Source organism: Salminus brasiliensis, chromosome 1 (assembly GCF_030463535.1).
Source record: "Salminus brasiliensis chromosome 1, fSalBra1.hap2, whole genome shotgun sequence".
In the NCBI taxonomy this organism is placed as follows: Eukaryota; Metazoa; Chordata; class Actinopteri; order Characiformes; family Bryconidae; genus Salminus; species Salminus brasiliensis.
The window spans coordinates 66660315-66680204 of NC_132878.1; the positions used below are offsets into that span (position 1 = coordinate 66660315).

General features: G+C 42.3%; 1 protein-coding gene across 2 annotated transcripts in view; it reads right to left on the reverse strand.

The window, feature by feature from the left end:
• Positions 1-403: 403 nt before the first annotated feature.
• Positions 404-19890, reverse strand: part of extl3 (exostosin-like glycosyltransferase 3) — a 35132-nt gene continuing 15645 nt past the window's right edge. Inside the window, exons 2-7 of one of the 2 annotated variants that reach the window (XM_072687123.1) lie at positions 15979-16308; positions 13649-15872; positions 12509-12636; positions 8045-8189; positions 5621-5749; positions 404-4565 (exon numbers count right to left, since the gene is read on the reverse strand). In XM_072687123.1, the coding sequence (XP_072543224.1) occupies positions 4356-4565; positions 5621-5749; positions 8045-8189; positions 12509-12636; positions 13649-15787 (2751 nt within the window). In that variant the 5' untranslated portion in view covers positions 15788-15872; positions 15979-16308 and the 3' untranslated portion in view covers positions 404-4355. Of the gene's footprint in view, positions 4566-5620; positions 5750-8044; positions 8190-12508; positions 12637-13648; positions 16309-19890 lie in introns of both variants that reach the window. The other variant, XM_072687114.1, reaches the window with a different exon arrangement.

The following is a 19890-nucleotide window of genomic DNA, read 5'->3' on the forward strand; positions in this document are numbered from 1 at the left end:
GCTGTTTAAACAGGTCATCAGATCCAGAGTTCAGTGTTTACAATGAGTGGAAGGGGAAGCAAAAAAGAAAAAAGAAAGCTTAAGAACTGTGCAGCTTACAGCGGGAGAGTGTTTAACACCTATAGGAATGCCTGTGGCTCAACTCCAACTTCTTAAATCTGTTCTGGATGAAGGAAAACAGCTGTGCCACTGTTGCTTCAGGGGGAAAAGAAAGGGGGTAGTTGTAACCCTTCACACGAGAACATCCCTGCCTGTAATAAGATGTCTTAGACATCTCTCGCTCTCTCTTACTTGTGCGCACAAACACACGCGAATTCGATTTACATGCAGGCACTGGGAGGAGTTTAGCGTGTTAAATTCATTAGTTTCACTAATTGAACAGATTTCCACAAAGCAGACGCAGTTACAGAGACAATGGCACGGGCTGCTTTATTAGTGTTTAGGAGGATCACACTAATGATACAGTCTGTCAGTCAGATTCCTGTGCTTCTGCTTCAGCGTCCAAACTCCATGCACTAGTGGCAATGAAGGAAAAACAACCAAAAAAAAAAACAAAACAGAAAAAAAAAAAACAGAAAAAAGAAAAAACAACACACAGCACAACCCCTGAACTCCAACAAATGTATACATACACAGTCTAAGCCATCATCAGGCATATAAAAGGTTTCATTAAAAGGCAGCTCCTGGTCCAATCTGAAACAACCAGAAAAAAAACAAAGAACACTGCTAAAACTTTTGTATGTCCGAGGTGTTCAGACAGGTGGGGAAGTCAGCATCTGTAAAGCAGATGTGTGTTAATGTGCTGGCAGGCATTTTTGTCCATTTAAAGTTTTATTTTTTATATTAATTTAAAAAATAATAATAAAAGTACTGTTTTCAGATTGTGTCTGAAAGCTTCTACAGATGTGTGATATGCAGGGTTTTAGATTCAGTATGAATTGTGCTAATAAACTGGACAACAGAGGCCTTTTATTTTTTCACCCCACATTCCACATCTGACCAAAGCACATGAAATAAAAACGAGATCAGACAGACGACCGTGCGGTTTAGATCAGGAGGAAGCCTCGGTTCAGTCTATCTTTTTTAATTTCAGACCCTCTGAAAGGACACACTGGCTGCAGAGCCTCTTTTTATACTCCTTTTTAAAAACCTTTTCTAATCTTGACTTCAAACTTGAGAATGAACGACTCCACACACACACACACACACACACACACACACACACACACACACACACACTCAACATCAACATTTACGTTCATGTTACAGTTAAAGAAATGTGTGCTAATGTTGCTAACAATGAATGGAAACAAGGTCACCAATCAGAACCATAGCATTTTATAAAGGTCATAGTAGTGTGTTGTAGAGATGCACCCATATGGGAATCGTGGGCTGATATTTGACATACATAAACATACAGTTGTGATACAATTGTGAAACTGGGACTGAGCTCGCCCAGATTAGCCTTTTAGAGAAATGTAACAAAATGCAGAGGGTCAGAAACACAGTCAAAGGAATGAAATGCAGATATTGTATATTGTACTGTAGCCCAGCATCTCCTAAACCATCTGCTTCCCTGTAATACACTACTGTTCAAAGGTTTGCACTCACTGTATTCAATCTTAATGAACGTTCCAAAACAACATAGATGTATAAAATGATGCTAAAGGTTCTACATAATCATTAGGAAATTGAATTAAAAACGAAATAATAAAAAAGATCTGATTCAGAAGTACTAATAGACATTTACAAAAGTGGTGATCAAATCTCAAGGCACAAAACCTACAGAAATGGATTCTAAACAGATTAATGACATTATACTGGTCATCTTACGGTTTCTGTTCCTAAAACATTCAAAATATTAAGCAAAATCTCTGTCATTTATAATATTTTCATATACACTGTATAAGTTATCAATAAACATAAAAGACGAAAAATAATGGAGTGATTCTTAAAACCTTTGAACAGTAGTGCATAATCAACACATCATCAAACACCAGCCTGACGTCTGGGTCAAATGTAAGCACAGGTCTGAAGCGGATACAGGTTTTAAACCTTCCTAGTATTTCCTATTTACTCAATGTCCTTCATTATGAGCAGCATTAGCAGCACTATGGACTGAACTGCTCCTGACCGTGACCATTTGCCGCAGTCTTCTAAAGCTGTATGAACAGGTCACAGATCCATTTCACTCGAGTGTATGGCCGCTGTTAAGGCCTGTGCGTCTCAGTACACACACACACACACACACACACACACACACACACACACACACACACACACACACACACACACACACACAGGATCCTTTCCCAGCCTAATGATCATCATTACGGAGCAGAGAAAGCGGTCAGAAAGACATTATCACCCGCTCTGCTGTATAAGGACGATTGCTTGGCTGGGAGGGCTTTGGGAAATGATTCTTTTTGCCCCTCTAGTCGAATAAATCTCAGAATCATGGAGGTTTAAATTAGGGCTGCACAGCAGATCACGTGTTAATCATTACCGATATGTCTGAAATACTGCAAGCACCGAAGACTGCAATGTGCAAATACTACCGTACGTTGTTTGGAGCATCCTGATTAATCCCAGTTCCAGGGGTGTTCTTACAGGGGTCTTAATAAGAACACTCCTCATGGGGGGCTTTTCAATTTTCTAAACTTCTGCACGCTTACACAGTTAAGATGAACACACGTCTGAGGTTCCCACACAAGCGTCTAGGAATGCGGGGTCAGAATTGTTCACAGTGGTGGTGAACGGAAGCAGATGTCTGAAGAGTTGAATGCATCTAAAAGCTCCAATGGCCAAGACAGTGCTGTACCATAGTTCTGAGCACTCCCATGGTTGTGCTACCATCACAATCTAAAGACTAATCCAAAGATGCTGGAGCGACCATATTTTTGTTTTCAAGAAAAAAAAAGGACATTTTACCACCTTTCTTGTCCACCGTATTTAAAGTGTCAGAGCTGGGGTTTCAAGTGGGCCTTAAGTTTCCAGTTGTAGGTTGAACTGAAAGGGGGCGATTTGGTCATAGAGGCTATGAAGGCCATTGTTTGGTCTTACCAAATTAGCAAATGTCCACTAACGTCCACTGTAGCTGTATGGTGTCACACACATACACTGCCACAGTCCTACAACTTAGGCCTACTTGAACCGGTCCCAGCTCTGACATCCTAACTTCAGTGGTTTATCTGTGTGTCCCCAAGGTCTTCTTTTTGGAAAACAAATATATGGTCCTCCTGGCATTTGGAGCAAATGTTAAGATGATCATCAGCACACATTTAACCAGGTGTGTCCAAACCTTCAACTGGTACTGTATATTCGTACCCCTTCACCATGGATGGAACAGATTGTACAACTGCTTTAGTCCACAGCATGCTACTGTAAAAGTGTTAGAGGATATTTCTCCACAGTGAACAGCTGACTCCAACCCCCACTCTAAATAACTATGTCCATTTCAACCACTGAATTACATAGAAATTTTAAAAACCTGTATTCAAAGAATGTGGTCAAAATAAAATTTGTTTGTCCTGGTATTGATTAACTATAGCAAGACCTATCTGGATCGCAACATGTATTATAAGTCTGGTATTTTATCAGTATCGTGCAGCCCTAATTTCAAAACCCACATTTCTAAAGTCCACCCTCACATTCCCCCTCTCCCACTCTTGCACATAAAACACAAACAAATAAAATTTCTGTGACCATCAGTGCTTTTCATATACAAGAGAATATATATATATATATATATATATAATATAATAATATAATATAAATGCAAAATGAGTTCAAAATAAAAGAGTGCAATGACAAGAACGCCTTTGCCCCCCAACAAGTTCTCCCACAACTCTCTGGGAAAGCTCTCAGAGGAGAGATGACCATCTGCCCGGAGTCTTTTTAATTATTTTTTTTTCCTTTGACCGCATGTCCGGCCAGTCTGTCAGTTCTAAAGCTCAAATGTTGGGTTTGAGATCCGCTAGAAAGTGTCCTTGAAATAAAACTGTGCATTTCTCATTCAGATTTGTTCTTTTCTTCAGAGACTGTCAGAAAGTGGTGCAAATGAGACCAGTAGTGGTTGCTGATGGTTCACGCATACATACACACACACACCCACACATACCCGCACACACACATACACACAATTCAAATCAAATAAAAGGCTTTTTCTCTGTAATAGTTCATCAGTTCTCCCTCAGCTTGAAGCCTGTCAAGTTTCAGGTGAAAGAAAGAAAACAAAAAGAAATTCTCTAGTCCATAATGATGAAAGATCCTGCTGGCTATGAGCTGCCCACAGAGCTGCCCAGTGTACGCTTTCATCCCCAGTCCATTTCTGTGCTTCGTCCCACCCGGCGCTGCTATATGAACTTGAAGCACTTTGTCTTGTCGTGCGGAAGTCGTGTCTTAAACAGCACCGAGTCCACCCGGAACTGTGTGTAGAGCAGCGGCATGTACCCGTACACCTTCACAAAGAAGTTGATGCACTTGTGGCGCTCGTGGAAGTGCGAGTCGTCGTGCGAGAGGGCCTGTGGGCAGCCGGGACAGCGAAAGGTCCAGCGAGACGTCACCTGTTCAGAGAGGACACAAGGGAATTTCTAAAACCTCAGGTTTAAAACATACATTTGCTTCTAGGAGATATGGACGACATTTGGGGGGATGGGGGGTGGGCGTTTACATTGTGTTTGCATTAAAAACAGACAGAAATCTCAGACAGTGCATGTCCAACAGCATCACACCAATGGTAACGCTGCTATAGTGATCATACTAGTGTTCCAGCATGCTGATTGAGCTTTTAACAATCTCTCCTGTTAAATTTTTTAAATACAAACAAATAAACAGTACGTTTGGGTTTGAAGTCCCTTGTTTTCTTATTGATTCACAGATTACATCATCGTGTTACTATGAGCTGAAAGATTTCCCCTTTTATTCCACCAGTTGTCTTATTTGCAATGATAATATTGTGAATGCCATCGATTCCTCTAATCCTCTGCCAAAGTTTCAGAGAAAAGGGTGTAGGCTGGAGGGTGGGGGAGAAAGTGAGACAGTGTGAGAGAGAGAGAGAAAGAAAGATTAAGAGTAATTCAATAATAGAGCTCCAAGGGTGGGGTGCTTGCACTACACAGATGAATTCTTCTGACTAATAAGATCCCGCACAGTATAGCAAATTTCATTAAATGCTTTACAGAATACAACGTGCCTCTGAGAATATAACATCAAAGCCTTTCCAAAGCTTACCAAAATCCAGCTGTATAATCCCCTTTCAAAATCAGTTATGATTGGAAAATGCGAGAGAAACCGGGCTCTCTACCAGCCACATTGCGAGTCTCTGACTCACTGCAGTTTGCCCTTCGTAAACAAATGGCAGAACAAATCCTCAATTGAAGATCGGACATCTTGGAAAATGGATTCTTCCCTATTTACAGCGATGTCCAGCTTTTGTATAATGTGTTAACCCCCCCCCCCAAACAACAACAACAACAACAACAAAAAAACAGTCTAGACAGTCTATTTATGGAAAACAGATGGACTTCCTGGACCCTAATACATATAAACGAAATAATTAGATATAAATACATATAGTAAACACACACACAGACACACACATCACTTGTAACATGCTGACCTTGATGGGGGGCTTGCGGGTGATATGCGACACCAGGAAGTTCATGGCGATGTCCTCACAGTTGATGTACTCGTCCACCATGTCCCGGATGGCCTGGGGCATTACGTAGGAATACAGGTAGGCGTAGTACTGTGCACAAACACACACACATTATTTTCCACACTCATAAAGGGACTTTAGTGACACAGGCAGCTCAGCATTTGCTCAACCATAGGGAGAACGCAGGTTTGCTTCGCGGTAGTAGAATTTGATATAGGCCGCAGCTACAGGAAGCCAGTGAAATGAACGCATCAGACGAGTTACATGGCTGAACTTAGAAACATTAAGGATGACCTGTGCCGCTGCATTCTTAGTTGCAGGGGCCTGATGGTGTGCAAAGGGAGACCAGCCAGAAGGGAGTTGCAGTAGTCAAGTGAAGTAATCCTTCAGTCTACCATGTTTTACACACTGCTGTCATATCTTTTCCATTCCAACCATTTCAAACAGGTCTGCTTCTCCCACCAAATGTCACTCAGGCACAGGACCTCACTCATTATTATTTGTATATTATAAAGGTGCAATTATTTTTGCAGTATACACGTGGACACAATTGTTGGTACCCCTCCGTTAATGAAAGAAAAACCCACAATGGTCACAGAAATAACTTGAATCTGACAAAAGTAATAATAAATAGAAATGCTATGAAAACTAGCCAATGAATGTCCTGAAACAGGCCTGCATAGAAATGATGGCACCCTTAACTTAATATTTTGTTGCACGACCTTTTGAGGCAATCACTGCAATCAAACGATTCCTGTAACTGTCAATGAGACTTCTACACCTCTCAGCAGGTATTTTGGCCCACTTTTCATGAGCAAACTGCTCCAGTTGTCTCAGGTTTGAAGGGTGCCTTTTCCAGACAGCATGTTTCAGCTCCTTCCAAAGATGCTCAATAGGATTTAGGTCAGGGCTCATAGATGGCCACTGCAGAATAGTCCAATGTTTTCCTCATTTTTGGGTGTTTTCAGCTGTGTGTTTTGGGTTATTATCCTGTTGCACGACCCATGACCTGCGGCCATGACCAAGCTTTCTGACACTGGGCATAACATTTCTCTCTAGAATCCCTTGATAGTCTTGAGACTTCATTGTACCCTGCACAGACCCTGTGCCAGATGCAGCAAAGCAGCCCCAGAACATAACAGAGCCTCCTCCATGTTTCACAGTAGGGACAGTGTTCTTTTCTTGATATGCTTCATTTTTCCATCTGTTGTGCCTTGGCAAAAAGTTCATCTGTCCATAGGACATTCTCCCAGAAGCTTTCGGGCTTGTCAACATGTAGTTTGGCAAATTCCAGTCTGGCTTTTTCATGATTTGTTTTCAACAATGGTGTCCTCCTTGGTCGTCTCCCATGAAGTCCACTTTGGCTCAAACAATGACGGATGGTGCGATCTGACACTGATGTTCCTTCAGCTTGAAGTTCACCTTTAATCTCTTTAGAAGTTTTTCTGGCCTCTTTTGTTACCATTCGTTTCATCCGTCTCTTTGATTTGTCATCAATTTTCCTCCTGTGGCCATGTCCAGGAAGGTTGGCTACAGTTCCATGAATCTTAAATTTCTGAATAATATGTGCAACTGTAGTCACAGGAACATCAAGCTGCTTGGAGATGGTCTTATAACCTTTACCTTTAACATGCTTGTCTATAATTTTCTTTCTAATCTCCTGAGACAACTCCTTCCTTCGCTTCCTCCACACCATGTCACCAAACAGCACAGTGACTACCCGTAGCCCTATATATAGGCCCACTGACTGACTACAAGATTGTAGACACCTGTGATGCTAATTAGTGGACCTTAATTTAACATTTCCCTTTGGTCACATTATTTTCATGAGTTTATTTTTTTAGAATAATTCTGTTGAAGTGTGGTTCAAAATCAATGTCGGATTTTCATTTGTTCATTTTCATAGAATTTTTATTTATTATTATTTTGTCAGATTCAAGTTATTTCTGTGACCATTGTGGGGTTTTCTTTCATTAACCGAGGGGTACCGACAATTTTGTCCATGTGTGTAAAAGCTAAGACATCCGCATTCGTTTCTTTGCCTACTTTATAATTAAATGCTCCAGCTGATTCTTTCTAAAATGAAAACACTTCAGCACATTCCTAATTAGCCTTTCTACTACATGTATTGATATTGTAATGATATTTTAACTCTTTAACTCTTAACTCTGTCACCTTAACACCCCGTTAAGGTGACAGCAGGGAAAAACTCACTTCTGCTCCACACAAACTGGCAAAATGTCATAATAGGCACATGTCGACTCCTAGCGGACATTAATCATACAGTGTTCAGCTAGACTGTGGCACAACAAAGGAACTGTGTTGATATAACCAATACTGTAGTGCCATTGGCTGAGCTGCTGAAGAGAACCCTGAAGCCTTTACCTTGTGGAAAAAGGCGGCACCCGTCAGCACCATGGACAGTTCGCAGGAGTAGTTCGAGTTGTACAGCCAGGACTGGTGGTTTATGTCCCAGGCATGAAACCTCCCTGGAAAACCCACAATACGGTCCCTGGCCTCACGCCACACCCTGAGAGAGTGAGAAAAAGAAAGTTTACACCAGAGGCTCTCAAACTACCAGCCCATTCCACCAGCCTCATATTGTGAGGGGTCGCTGGTCCACCCAATCGCTTTTATACTTACTGCATTTACACAATTTTCTTAAAGCATTGTAGAACAGGAACAGTTTTTTTCTTCTTAACTCACATTAGGTCTAAAAACACATCAGCAACTGGGCAACAAGACACCATAAACTGACCTTCCATAAAAAGACCATACGTAACAAACGTCTAGTGGTTTTTCAACACTATCAGGACTGCAACTGAGCAGCTAAACAGGACTGAGCGAGGGTCTGTGTACATTCTGAAGGAGAAGTTTGTACAGTGCTTGAGATAAAATATTGAACCAGGGGAACTGATAAAGAATACTACAAGTACTATGCTTGAAATCAGAGTACGTGTGAGCACTGAAGAAAAGCTTGAAAAGTTTGCAGTAGAATTGCTAAAGTAACCAGAAGCAGATACAGCATAACACCTGCAGATTTGAAAAATACATATATGACCAAGTGGTCCATCCAAAACAACACTGTACATACCATACAATAATGTATAAAAGTTAGTGAATAATAACAGTTACTAATCTAATTAAGCAGTTCTAAATAAACAAACAAACAAATAGCACATCTTAATACTAGGTAAAGTAAGGCTTTCTGTGGGTGGAAAAGTTGATAGTATTTTATCACTATTGTGATAAATAGTGTCTACATACACTTGAGAGTATATAATGGGGTACGGTCAGAACAATGAACAACTGCACAGAAAAAGAGTCATTATAAAGAGCATGTAAACAAACAGTGTACAATAGCTGTATAAATTGCATAGTAATTCATGTCAGGCCATTAAGGCCTTATTTTAGTCATTTATTACCCAGTTGTTTTCACTTTTTAAATAGTGTGTGTGTGTTTTGATTGGAGCAACTAAATTTGAGTAACAATTAAAAAAAACCCAGTTTGGCACCCATACACCAATCAACCTTGATTTACACAAAACATTGAAGGTGATCTTCATTTGTGTTAAACAATGAACAATTCATTTGTGTTAAAACAATTGAGTTAAAAATGAAACCACATGAAAAATATGAAGCCAATAAGAATAATAAACTAAAAAGGAGTTGACACTGCTATGCTGTTCCAAGTGGTTGCTATGCTGTTGCTATGCTGTCCTTGGCAGTTGCTATGACGCTGCTAGTTTGTTCGATTGTTGCTAGAGCTCTACTACAATTAAGCTTAGCACAGATACCACTAAACACAAAAGTCAACATGGAGACCATAATATTCTACACTACTCGTCGCCCAAGTATTCGTGGAAGAGGAGGGTCTTCGGTCTGCGTTTGAAGCGAGAAACTCTGCTGTTCAGACACCCAGGGGAAGCTCGTTCCACCACGTCAGTGCCAGGACAGAAAAAAGCCTGGACGCTTCCGTCTTCCGTGGGTCTTGCAGGATGAACGATTGAATGGCTCTTGGTGCGGATCGGCTTTTGACTATTGCCATCAAGTACGGAGGGACTGGTCCAGTCTTGGCTTTGTAGGCCAGTGTCAGGGTTGTGAATCTGATGCGGAAAGCAGCTACAGGAAGCCAGTGAAGAGAACGCAGCAGTGGAGAGACATGGCTGAATTTAGGAACATTGAAGACGACCCGTGCTGCTGCATTCTGGATGAGTTGCAGGGGTCTGATGGTGCGCAGAGGGAGACCAGCCAGAAGAGAGTTGCAGTAGTCAAGTATTGAAGTGACGAGAGACTGAATTAGCACCTGGACGGCCTCTCTAGAGAGGAAGGGTCAAATTCTCCGGATGTTGTACAGGAAATAATCAGCATCATCGAGTCAGATTTGCAACAGGACTTGAGAACGTTAACTGATCATCCATGACTACACCAAGGCTTTGAGCTTCTGAGTTCTCAAAGGAGATAGCAAGACTACTACTAACCGGTTGCTATGCCATATCTGACGGTTGCTGAAAGATGTTGCTAGGGAGGTTGATACAGAATCTGAGGTTTGTTAGGATGGTGCCAGTGTTTTGCTTTAACATCCCACATAGTCCCATGGGTTTCCAGTGTGCTAGCATCACGATAAACCTTTGCCCACACAGCACCAGTGTCTGTAAAAGTACGTTCCTTTGTATTTTAGTCCACTACTGTGTTACTGTATCTGAATAATCTGCAGCAGATCAACTACAACCTTCCATAAAAAAAAAAGTTAAAAAATGGCAGCGTGACCGGAGCCAATAGCAGATTTGAAAAGTCAATATATTTAAATAAATAAATAAATATATATATATATATATATATATATATATATATATATATATATATATATATATATATATATATATATATAAAACAAGAGCAAGAGAGCGACAGCAGGCGAGAGATACCCAGCGGATCAGATGATTAACATTCCAACTGACCCAACACAGCACCGCACAGCTACATAACAGCCTCTCTCTCACAATCACATCTACAACAAAACACTCTACAGCCAAGCAGGTCACACACTCGCCACTGAAGTCATGTCTATGAGATGCTGCTAAACATAGGTGAAGACATTCCAAGGGTGCTTTGTAAAATGAATGTCAAATGACCACGTTGACGCGTAGCCACCGTGCGCAAGTCTGGACATGAGGGTGTGCTCGAGACTGCTGTGCAAAAAAGAATTCACCCAGTCTTAACAGAGAGAAGCCTGTTTTACTGAACTTCTCTTTACATGGTACATTTCCTGACTTTATTACCTCATTCACTGGATCCAAAACAAATGAATGCTGCAAGAAATCAATGATTGCGTAATCACGTCTAAAAGTGGAACCATTTCAAAACGCCAGGACGGGCCCAAAGCTTTGGAATACTAATTTCCAGTATTTGTTCATTATGGTAGTACCCCATTTCACAACAGATGCAGAAAATGATGACAATATGCTTCTAATCAATGTAGCTTTTCACACCTGCTGCGTGTGCCACGTGGCGATGCAGTGGTGACTAATGTACATCTAGCACAAAAATATACGCTGGGTCTATTTTTGCCACACGTACCGTGGGACGCACCATAGGGTGCATAGCCAAAGTGACATAACTGCAGATGGAACAGCCGCGGAGGGCGCATACAGCTCGAAAACCTGAACAACACAGCCAGTCCGTGTGGTGACGCATATGCGCCGTGATCATTCTTCGTCTGTCAACCAACTTTTACAAAAGTATGCGGACGCCAGGGTCAGTCGCGCACGAGGTATGAACTTCAAGCAATGCGGACACTCTGATGCTAGAGCATGTGCAACGTGCTGTGTCCGCATCCGCACTAGGTACGAACCATCCTTAGTGCTTTCTATGCAGAAACAGTACAAGCTGCAGTGCAACACATGTTGTGTTCTTTCTAATGCACATGCGTCTAGAACAACAAACAGCTGTTTTGTTATGTTATGTTCCACAACGAAAAGCTATTGGACTTTTTGCAACAATTTGACCCGTTAGTCAAAGTTAGTCTACATGAAGACTATTAAAGCAATAAACAGATAATAAAGATATTTGTAGCTTTTATTCCACATCAAGACAAAGTGATTTCGCCTGGTGTGAAGGAACAGATGATGTGTCTTCATAGCTGCACATAAGTAATATATTACAACCCCCTACTGGATATAAAATCATGGATAATCACATCACAGCTAGTCGACTTCACAGCAGGCCTAGTTTTTCATGATAATGGCACTCAGAGAATGCATCTCTAAATCAGGTCACCTTACTCGCCTCTTAGTGTAAACTGGTAGAGAGCATGTTCAGTGTGATCCTGGCTCTACCAATAGTTTTTTGGGGGGAATCTTTATGCACCACACTACAAGAGGACTTCTGTCGCTGGGTATCAGACAGGTAAAAGAGCAGCTACAGCACATAGAAAAACTGACCAAAAAAAAAAGAATTATTCTGAAACATGAAGCTCCAGTTCATTTTACAGTCCTGTACTGTAGTCAACAGACTTAATGAAACAAAACATGACAGTGCTTTCCCTCTAATGCCATTAGGTGTTTCTTTTATGGCTTGTTCTTCTTGTGTTCCAGCGACACAAAGGAGAGAAAATCCACACCCACATGCCAAAATAAATCACAGTACAGCTCCCAGTGTGTTAAATATTTGTGCTTAGCACAGAGACAGAGCTGTGCATCATCCCAAGCCTTCCTAAAGCAAAAATTAATTATTCATGCTGCGGTATAGACTAAAGCATAAATCATTAAAATAATAATAAAAAGGCCATTTGGGATGAGAAAAAACAAACAAACAGACAAACAACCCAAAAACCCTCACACAACTCACCTGAACCCAAACATAATCTCATCATGTCGAAGGTGGGCGTCGTCATCGATGGACAAGATGGCTTCAGTCTCCACTGCGTCCCAGGGAAGGAAACGATTGTTCAAGCTGTTCTTCTCTGTTCGCACCACCTGCAAGCATAGGGACATCTGCTGGGTCACAATGCCATACTGGTCAGCTCTTACCAGGGCAAAGACTGGCATTAAAGACACATCTTCAAAGGACCTGTATTCAATATTTTTCCTCTAAGGACTAACAGACTGCTCTTTATAGAATGCAACTAATCAGACTGTTCCCCCAAGACCGATACGTGATGCATGCTCTACCCTGTACCATGCCTTATTGAACTAAACCCTCCGTATAACTTCAGCATGAATGGGCGGAGCTAAACTCCTGTAGGGTGATTAGGTGGATGTGTGTTAATGGTGTTAGCTTTTTTTTTTTTGAACTCATTATATTTACATGCATCTGACCAATCAACAGTAGTTCATCCCCACCCATTCACACTGAAGCTGATGTTCAGGGAGGTTTCTGGATTACATTTTGTCTGTCTCAACATTGACAGATATGTAAAAAATGCGATGCCATTGGCTAACGACTGCCCCCTTTGCACATCCTTACACAAAGCCATACAAATGTGGATGTCAGAAGTGGACCCTTAATATAGAATATGGATCCTTTAAGCAACACATTTAATATTGAATACTCTGAATTCCACCACTACTCCAGGAGAATATCATCTAAGGTTAAACGCTTTCTCTGTTTGCCATCCATGTTCACAGCTACTTAAGCAAACAAAGGGCAGGAGCAAATAAAATGCCAAAACAGTTTAAAAGATTCATTGCAGTCAGACAGCAAGGATTTTAGCAGGGTTCAGAATTCCATTTAGGTTTCCGTTTCAAAGCACAACCTTTCCAAGCTCTTACTGCTTATCTAGTTCCTGTAAAAGCAGCAAGAGTAATTTTGCTTGCGCAATTTGGCTTGGCTTACACCGCTGAACATTTTGCTTCAAGTGGGGAGAGAGAAGAGAGATAAAATATGCTACAGAAGGTCAGTATGTCACCCATTCCCACACCTTTAGAATAATGACAGGATATGCAATAATTTCACTGGTTTTAAATAAAACAAAAACAAAGAACTCACCACAATGGGCAACCCAATGTCTGGCCAGAGGAGGTCATCTGAGGGTGGTTTGGGGGAATTCCAGACAACCACCACCTTGTTGAGATATGGAAGGCCATTCAGTCTCTCCAGTGAGTTCATGAGCACCTCCTCTCGCTCGTATGTCAGCATGACCACCGTGAACTGTTCCCGTGGAACGTTTCCTCCAAGTGCCGCCTGAAACTCCTTTCCAGAGCCTCCAGATCCTCCTCCAATGGGGCGGAATCCGGTTCCTGAGCCAAGGAACTTTGCCTCGGAGGGAAGAACGGGGTCCAAAGGAGTGTGGGGGAACAAATGGAAAGGTCCAGGAGCCCTGTTCCAGGTTCGGTAGACGTCCGATACAGTGTACGTGAAATTCCGCAGGTACCTGGGTGAAGCATAAGGGGGCTCCGTCTCTACTGGACCAAGATCCAGGTCACCGTTGTCGGCCATATTTGCATCTGTTCCTGCCATCTTCCCAGCTTTGTGGGGAATCTCCTGGGCAGGTTCCTCCTTTATGGGCGCTGCTGGTATTTGAATGCTAGTTCGGACGCTAGCTAGAATGGTGTTAAAGATACTCTCTGAAGTGGAAAAGTATGTTTCCCAAAGGAATCGACCCTGCCGTCGCATGGCCAGCAAGTCATTGTCAGAGAGGCTCCTTAGAAGAAAGTGCAACTCCGTTATCCGAGGTTTGGGTACCATAATAGCTGCCTCGCTCCACCGTATGAGCTGGTGATATGGCAACTTTGAGTGGTCGCCAAGCACCACAGGGATTGCCCCAACTTCTAAGGCTTCAAACAGGCGCATGTTGCACCCTGCTGATGCCACAACTTGCCCGTCACCTGGAGAAATCACCAAGGCAAACGTGGATGCTTTAAGTACCTCTAAACGGTCTTCCTTTTCCCCACACAAAGCCCACTCAGTTGGCAGGCTGGGCTTTGGTCGGTTTTTGCAGGTGAACTCCACGAGCACCTGGTCTAGGTGACTGTCTTGCACAGCTTTGAGGGTGCCGATAATGCGATCGTCATAATCAGCCGGTGGGTCTCCCTCCATTTCTTCCTCGAAGGACTGCGGAGGCGCCTCCAACAAACTGCTTCTCAGGGACTCCACTTTTTCTCCCTGAAAGGTGAAGAGGTACTTCCTCTTCACTGGGACTTGAGGAGGCACCTCCAGAAAGTTGGGCTCAGAGAGAGCGTGGACCAAGGGAGACACCACCAGGTCAAAACCTTCTCGGTACTGTCGCTCCAGGAAGGTGGACTGTGCTACGGCTGCTCTGCCTGTGCTTACATTGTACAAGAAGTTCTGAGTTAAGGACTTTCTTGACAGGTGGATAAGGAGGTGATTATGGCCATCCGACCTCCAGTATGGCAAAGCCTTTAGCTGCTTTTCTAGGTCTGATGGAGAAGGAGGGGGAGAGGGTGAGGAGTCTTGTATCTCTCCTACAAGCACCACATAGAGACATGCAATACTTGGATTATCTGTAACATAGACACTGCTCTTAACAGCTGATGCGAAGGCTTGTTTGACCAATGGGTCGATATTCTCACCCCAAGGATATGACCCCGTATCGTATACATAGACGGGGAACCCGGACGTAAGTGGACACCGGGCGTAATCGAAACAAGTGTGCAAGCGGCAGGACTGTACGAACCTTGGTGGAGGGAGTCCTGGATCATCTTTGTCTGGTAATAATCTAACTGGCAATGACAGTTTTGGCTGGTTTTGGGCCATGAGTTCCTTATAAGAGTGCTCGGTCTGGCTGATGACATTTTTGAGTTGCAGCAAGTCCTGTTTGGCACTGTCAATACTACGTTTACAGGCCTCGATGCGCAGGTTAAGACGGGCTATCTCCCCATTGAGTTCCTGCCGCTTGGCTTCCAGCTGGAGCAGCTCTTCGCTCACAGATTCCCGTATCCGACAGAGGTCTTGTACATGCTTTGCTTCGCACAGTTCTCCACCAGGCCGTGGGCCAAAGATTCGTTTGTCTGGCCCCACCTCATCAATTGTGGTGAGGTAGTAGTGAGCAATGAGGGGGAAGAAGACCAAGATGAAGAAGAGCATGAAGCTGAGCCAGGTCAGCCGAACCCGTCGAAGCACCCACGACTGGCTGCCATTCCCCACGACGCCTCCGTTTCGCTGCATCGTCCAAAGGTCACTCTCCACCACACCGAATGGGTAAATTGAGTTTCCGGAGAGATTCAGCAGCCATAATGCAACCTCGCCTGCACTGCGGATGCACAGGTCAACAGAAAACGGATCATTTCTAGCTTTATGCAACGTTTGCACATTGAATCTTTATTAAAAGAAAAGAAGAAAAAAAAAAAAGACAAGACCTTCACTTTGGTGTCAAATAAAAGGAAACTTCATTTTCAAGAGCATATGGTCCAAACATAATGCGGTTTAGCTCTGTGTTGCGTAAGTCTACTCTGGGACTATCCAAGAGCATAAAGGGGGCCTTTGACAGTGGCAAGAACAGAGTGGCCCTTGCCGAAATCCCAGCTGAGGACATAGCTCATGTGCATTTTCTCGAATGTCATTATGTTTGTCAGAGCCGTTCTTCTGCTCAATATGATCCCAGAAGGAGCGGCTATGGTCTGCCCTCTGGTCAAATGCGAAATGAAGGACTAAGGGCCATCTAGCATGCCTTCAATCCAGCAGCCAATCTAGAAAAAAAGAAAGAGAAAGACACAATGTAACGGCTGTTAGACAAGTCATTAAAAGTCATTGCTGCTGTAAATTAAAAGAGCACAGGCTACTTATTAGACCTCATGCACAAGCATATTTTTGGTTGCCTTGCATTTGCATCACCCATCGCCTACATTTTCTTCCTCTTCTGAGCGTCATTATTTTTTCCCAGCACTACTGATGCCACCTGTCTAGACTATCTTTGCACACTTATCCTGGCATTACAGTTTGTCCAAATATGGATGAACACCAACGCCACAGCCTGGAGTTCAGACAGACAAACTGCTTTTTCAAGAAGCTTGAGCATGTTTGCTTTTTAAGCTGCGGCGACCCGCTTGGATTTAACTTAAATTTAGGCGGGGGGAAGAAAAAGGAATTATGTCCTGATATTCAGCATGGCTCACCGATTTGATCCATGTATGCTTTCGCAAAATCCAAAAGAGACTTATCGGCTCGCGACGAGCAGATGAATTTCTCTCTAATGGAGCAGCTTGTGACATGGCGGATGCACCTGCTCCCCTGCTGGACGGCATGGGAGAGAGCCATGCAGCCTCATGGACCCCATTACTCATACCACACAGAGCGTCCAGAGCACACACAAACGCGACGAGCATGAGCTGTCTCAGCTCACACAATATAAACACTTAGTCTCACTGACAGTGAAATTTAGCTACAGGAGCGGCTGGAAGTGACCGCTTTGGGCTCATAAAATAATCATGAGTGACCAGAAACGCGTTCGAATGCTGTTTACCTTTGATACTCTTATGGTACTTTTAAGGATTCAGGGAGGCATTATTGTCATTCACATTACATGAGGTACATGGGGTGGAACGAAATTGAGAAGTCCAGGTCCCAGTTACACCCAATGAGCAATTACTGAATAAATAAAATAATAATAATAATAATAATAATAATAAATCTAGGGTAGGAAGGGTAGACAAAGGAAAAGAGGAAAAGCAGAGAAATTTAAAAAGTAGCAGCAATCTAATCACAATACAAGATGAACGATAAGCAACAGATTTAACGTTAAGCAACAAAACTGAATGAGGTTAAGAGTCCTGTATGACAAAACCAATGGTGAGGCATCCATTCTGAGAAACTGCTCCAGTTTTAGCCTAAATGTTATTTAAACTTGGCGTGGTGTAATTGAAGCCTTTTTACTAGGGATGTCCCGATCTGATCCAGTCGCTCAAGATCAGGACAGAGTCGGGCATATTTATCGGCTATTTTAATCACAATCCAGTTCCGAGATGCTGTTCTAACCATGGTGGTCAGAGCACCATCTGGTGTCCTCAAGGCACCATTAACAGACATTATTGCCCAGCCGGCAGCAGTGCGGACGTTCTCCGAAGGTAAATAAAAAAAGTGTAGAGTCTGAAGTGTGGAGCTATTTTACAGTGGAACATGAAACCAGACCATAATATACAAACCTCTCCGGTTTTTTAACCAGCACTGAAGAGCCCATCAGAACAGAGTGGAGGCTAATGCTAATAAATACACATGAGCTATAGAAACCCTAACCACAGCACATTCACCCACTATAAACTATTGTATACCAGTAGACCAACAACAGATAGCAGTGCAGAGTGCAGTGTGTGTATCACCACACAGTTTTTTTTTTTTTTTGAATGGTCAGGAAGGTCTTTAAGACTGGATTGAAAGAAATGTCACTACTAATCTACTCCCTCAGGGGATGAAATAACTGGATCGGGACAACCACACTTTTATTAATACTTTGTTTGTTTTTTTTTTACCAGGTTTTCTCCCCAATTTAGATTGCCCCCGACACTAGTGATGGGGGGGGGGGGACCAACACACAACACACCTCTTCTTCGAACTGCCACCAGCGCCTTAGTCCTCTGTTTTTACACAATCTTTGATAATTTGTTTATGCAGCTTTTTGAAGTAAATAAATTACAATTTTAACATGTATTCACCATGATGCGACTGGTAATGGATTAGGTTCAGTGTTTGTTAGGAAATTTAGCCTAGCATCAATAAATATTGTTCATCAGGAAAATGTCTAAGTACTGTAAAACATGACTTTCATCCACACGTACCTCACACTCACATTCAATTCTAGTCACAGTCACTTTACAGTGTAAACTAGAGCTGGGCGATATGATGAGATTTTATCGTATCGTGAATTTATCATGATAATATGCTCTTCTAAGCATATCTAGGATACTGTTAGTATTTAAACCTGCAGTTGATCAGTGTTTATTAAACACCAACAGTGTAATTAGACTGGTCAATTAGATGATAATCAGAAGTTCAGCAGATGTGGAATATAAATTACTGTACTCAGCACAGGAGAGCATCTGAACAGTTAATAAGAATGTCGCTACTGGTGTTTTTAGTCTGTGATTACATGTACTGTAATAAATAACATGTATCGTGATATAGTATTTTTACCATATCACCCAGCCGTAGTGTAAACGGAATATGAACTGGGGTCAAAGTCAAGGAATGGTTAACTAAAGCAGTAATGGCAAGTATAGAGTCACAATGTTCAATATTACAGCAAAAAGAAACACCAGTCATCGTCTGAACACCCAATGTTTCGTAGTCTGAACACAGAAGAATAGGCCAACTGTTTGGCTTCATTTGCATTGTAAAATTCAACCAACCAACAGTTTTAAACCCTTTTAAAAAGTTACATAAACAAGTAACTAAATATTTTAAACATGGCCCCATTCAGCACGTTCTGAAGAGGAAACCTCACAATGTGCCTAAAAAACAAACAAACAAACAAACAAACATGGCACCTACATAAGCCTTTCACAGGCAAAGACCTACATAAACATTTACAAAGGCTTTCTTTCAATATGCGTCAGCCCTCATAAGACTTCCTGGACATAAATGATGTTAAAAACTGGAATAAGCCTCAATGCATATAAAGGTTTGCATATATAGGTTTATGTCGGCTGGTATTATGAACTATTATGGCCGGCTTATGAACGCTGCCCTATATATACGCACACCTCTGTATATCCACAATAGATGAGCTTTTATTTGCCTATAGGAAGAACACAAATTAGAGTAGCGTTCAGCTCACTTTCAGAATCAGAGCACTGGATTGTTGACTAGATCTTAGCTTTGAAACAGCTGGTTGGCAAGGCTGCATCATTAGATTAATTACGCCAGAGCAGGGGTCTTCGAATTTCTCCTCAAAAGCCCTTCAGTTCAAACTCCCAGCACACAGGAGTTAGTTAATGAAGCTTCTACAGCCCTTGACATCCAAGGTGTTCAATCTGGGGGGCACTTAAGTCTCCAGTAATCATGATCTCTTCAGAGGAGAGCAATGAAAAGCAGCTTCCTTCAGAAACTTGGAGTTAATTAATGTACTGCATTAAGCAATCCCTTATTCCTCATGTTACATGGTTGGAAAGCTGGAGAAGTGGCTACTGAAACAACAATTCACATTTGTGAATGTCTGTGTTTCACGATACACCAATCAGCCATAACATTAGTACCTCCGACAGGTCAGTTCTTGAAGGTGGGGAGTTATATGCAGGACAAATGGGCCAGCATAAGAATCTGAGCCACTTTGACAAGAG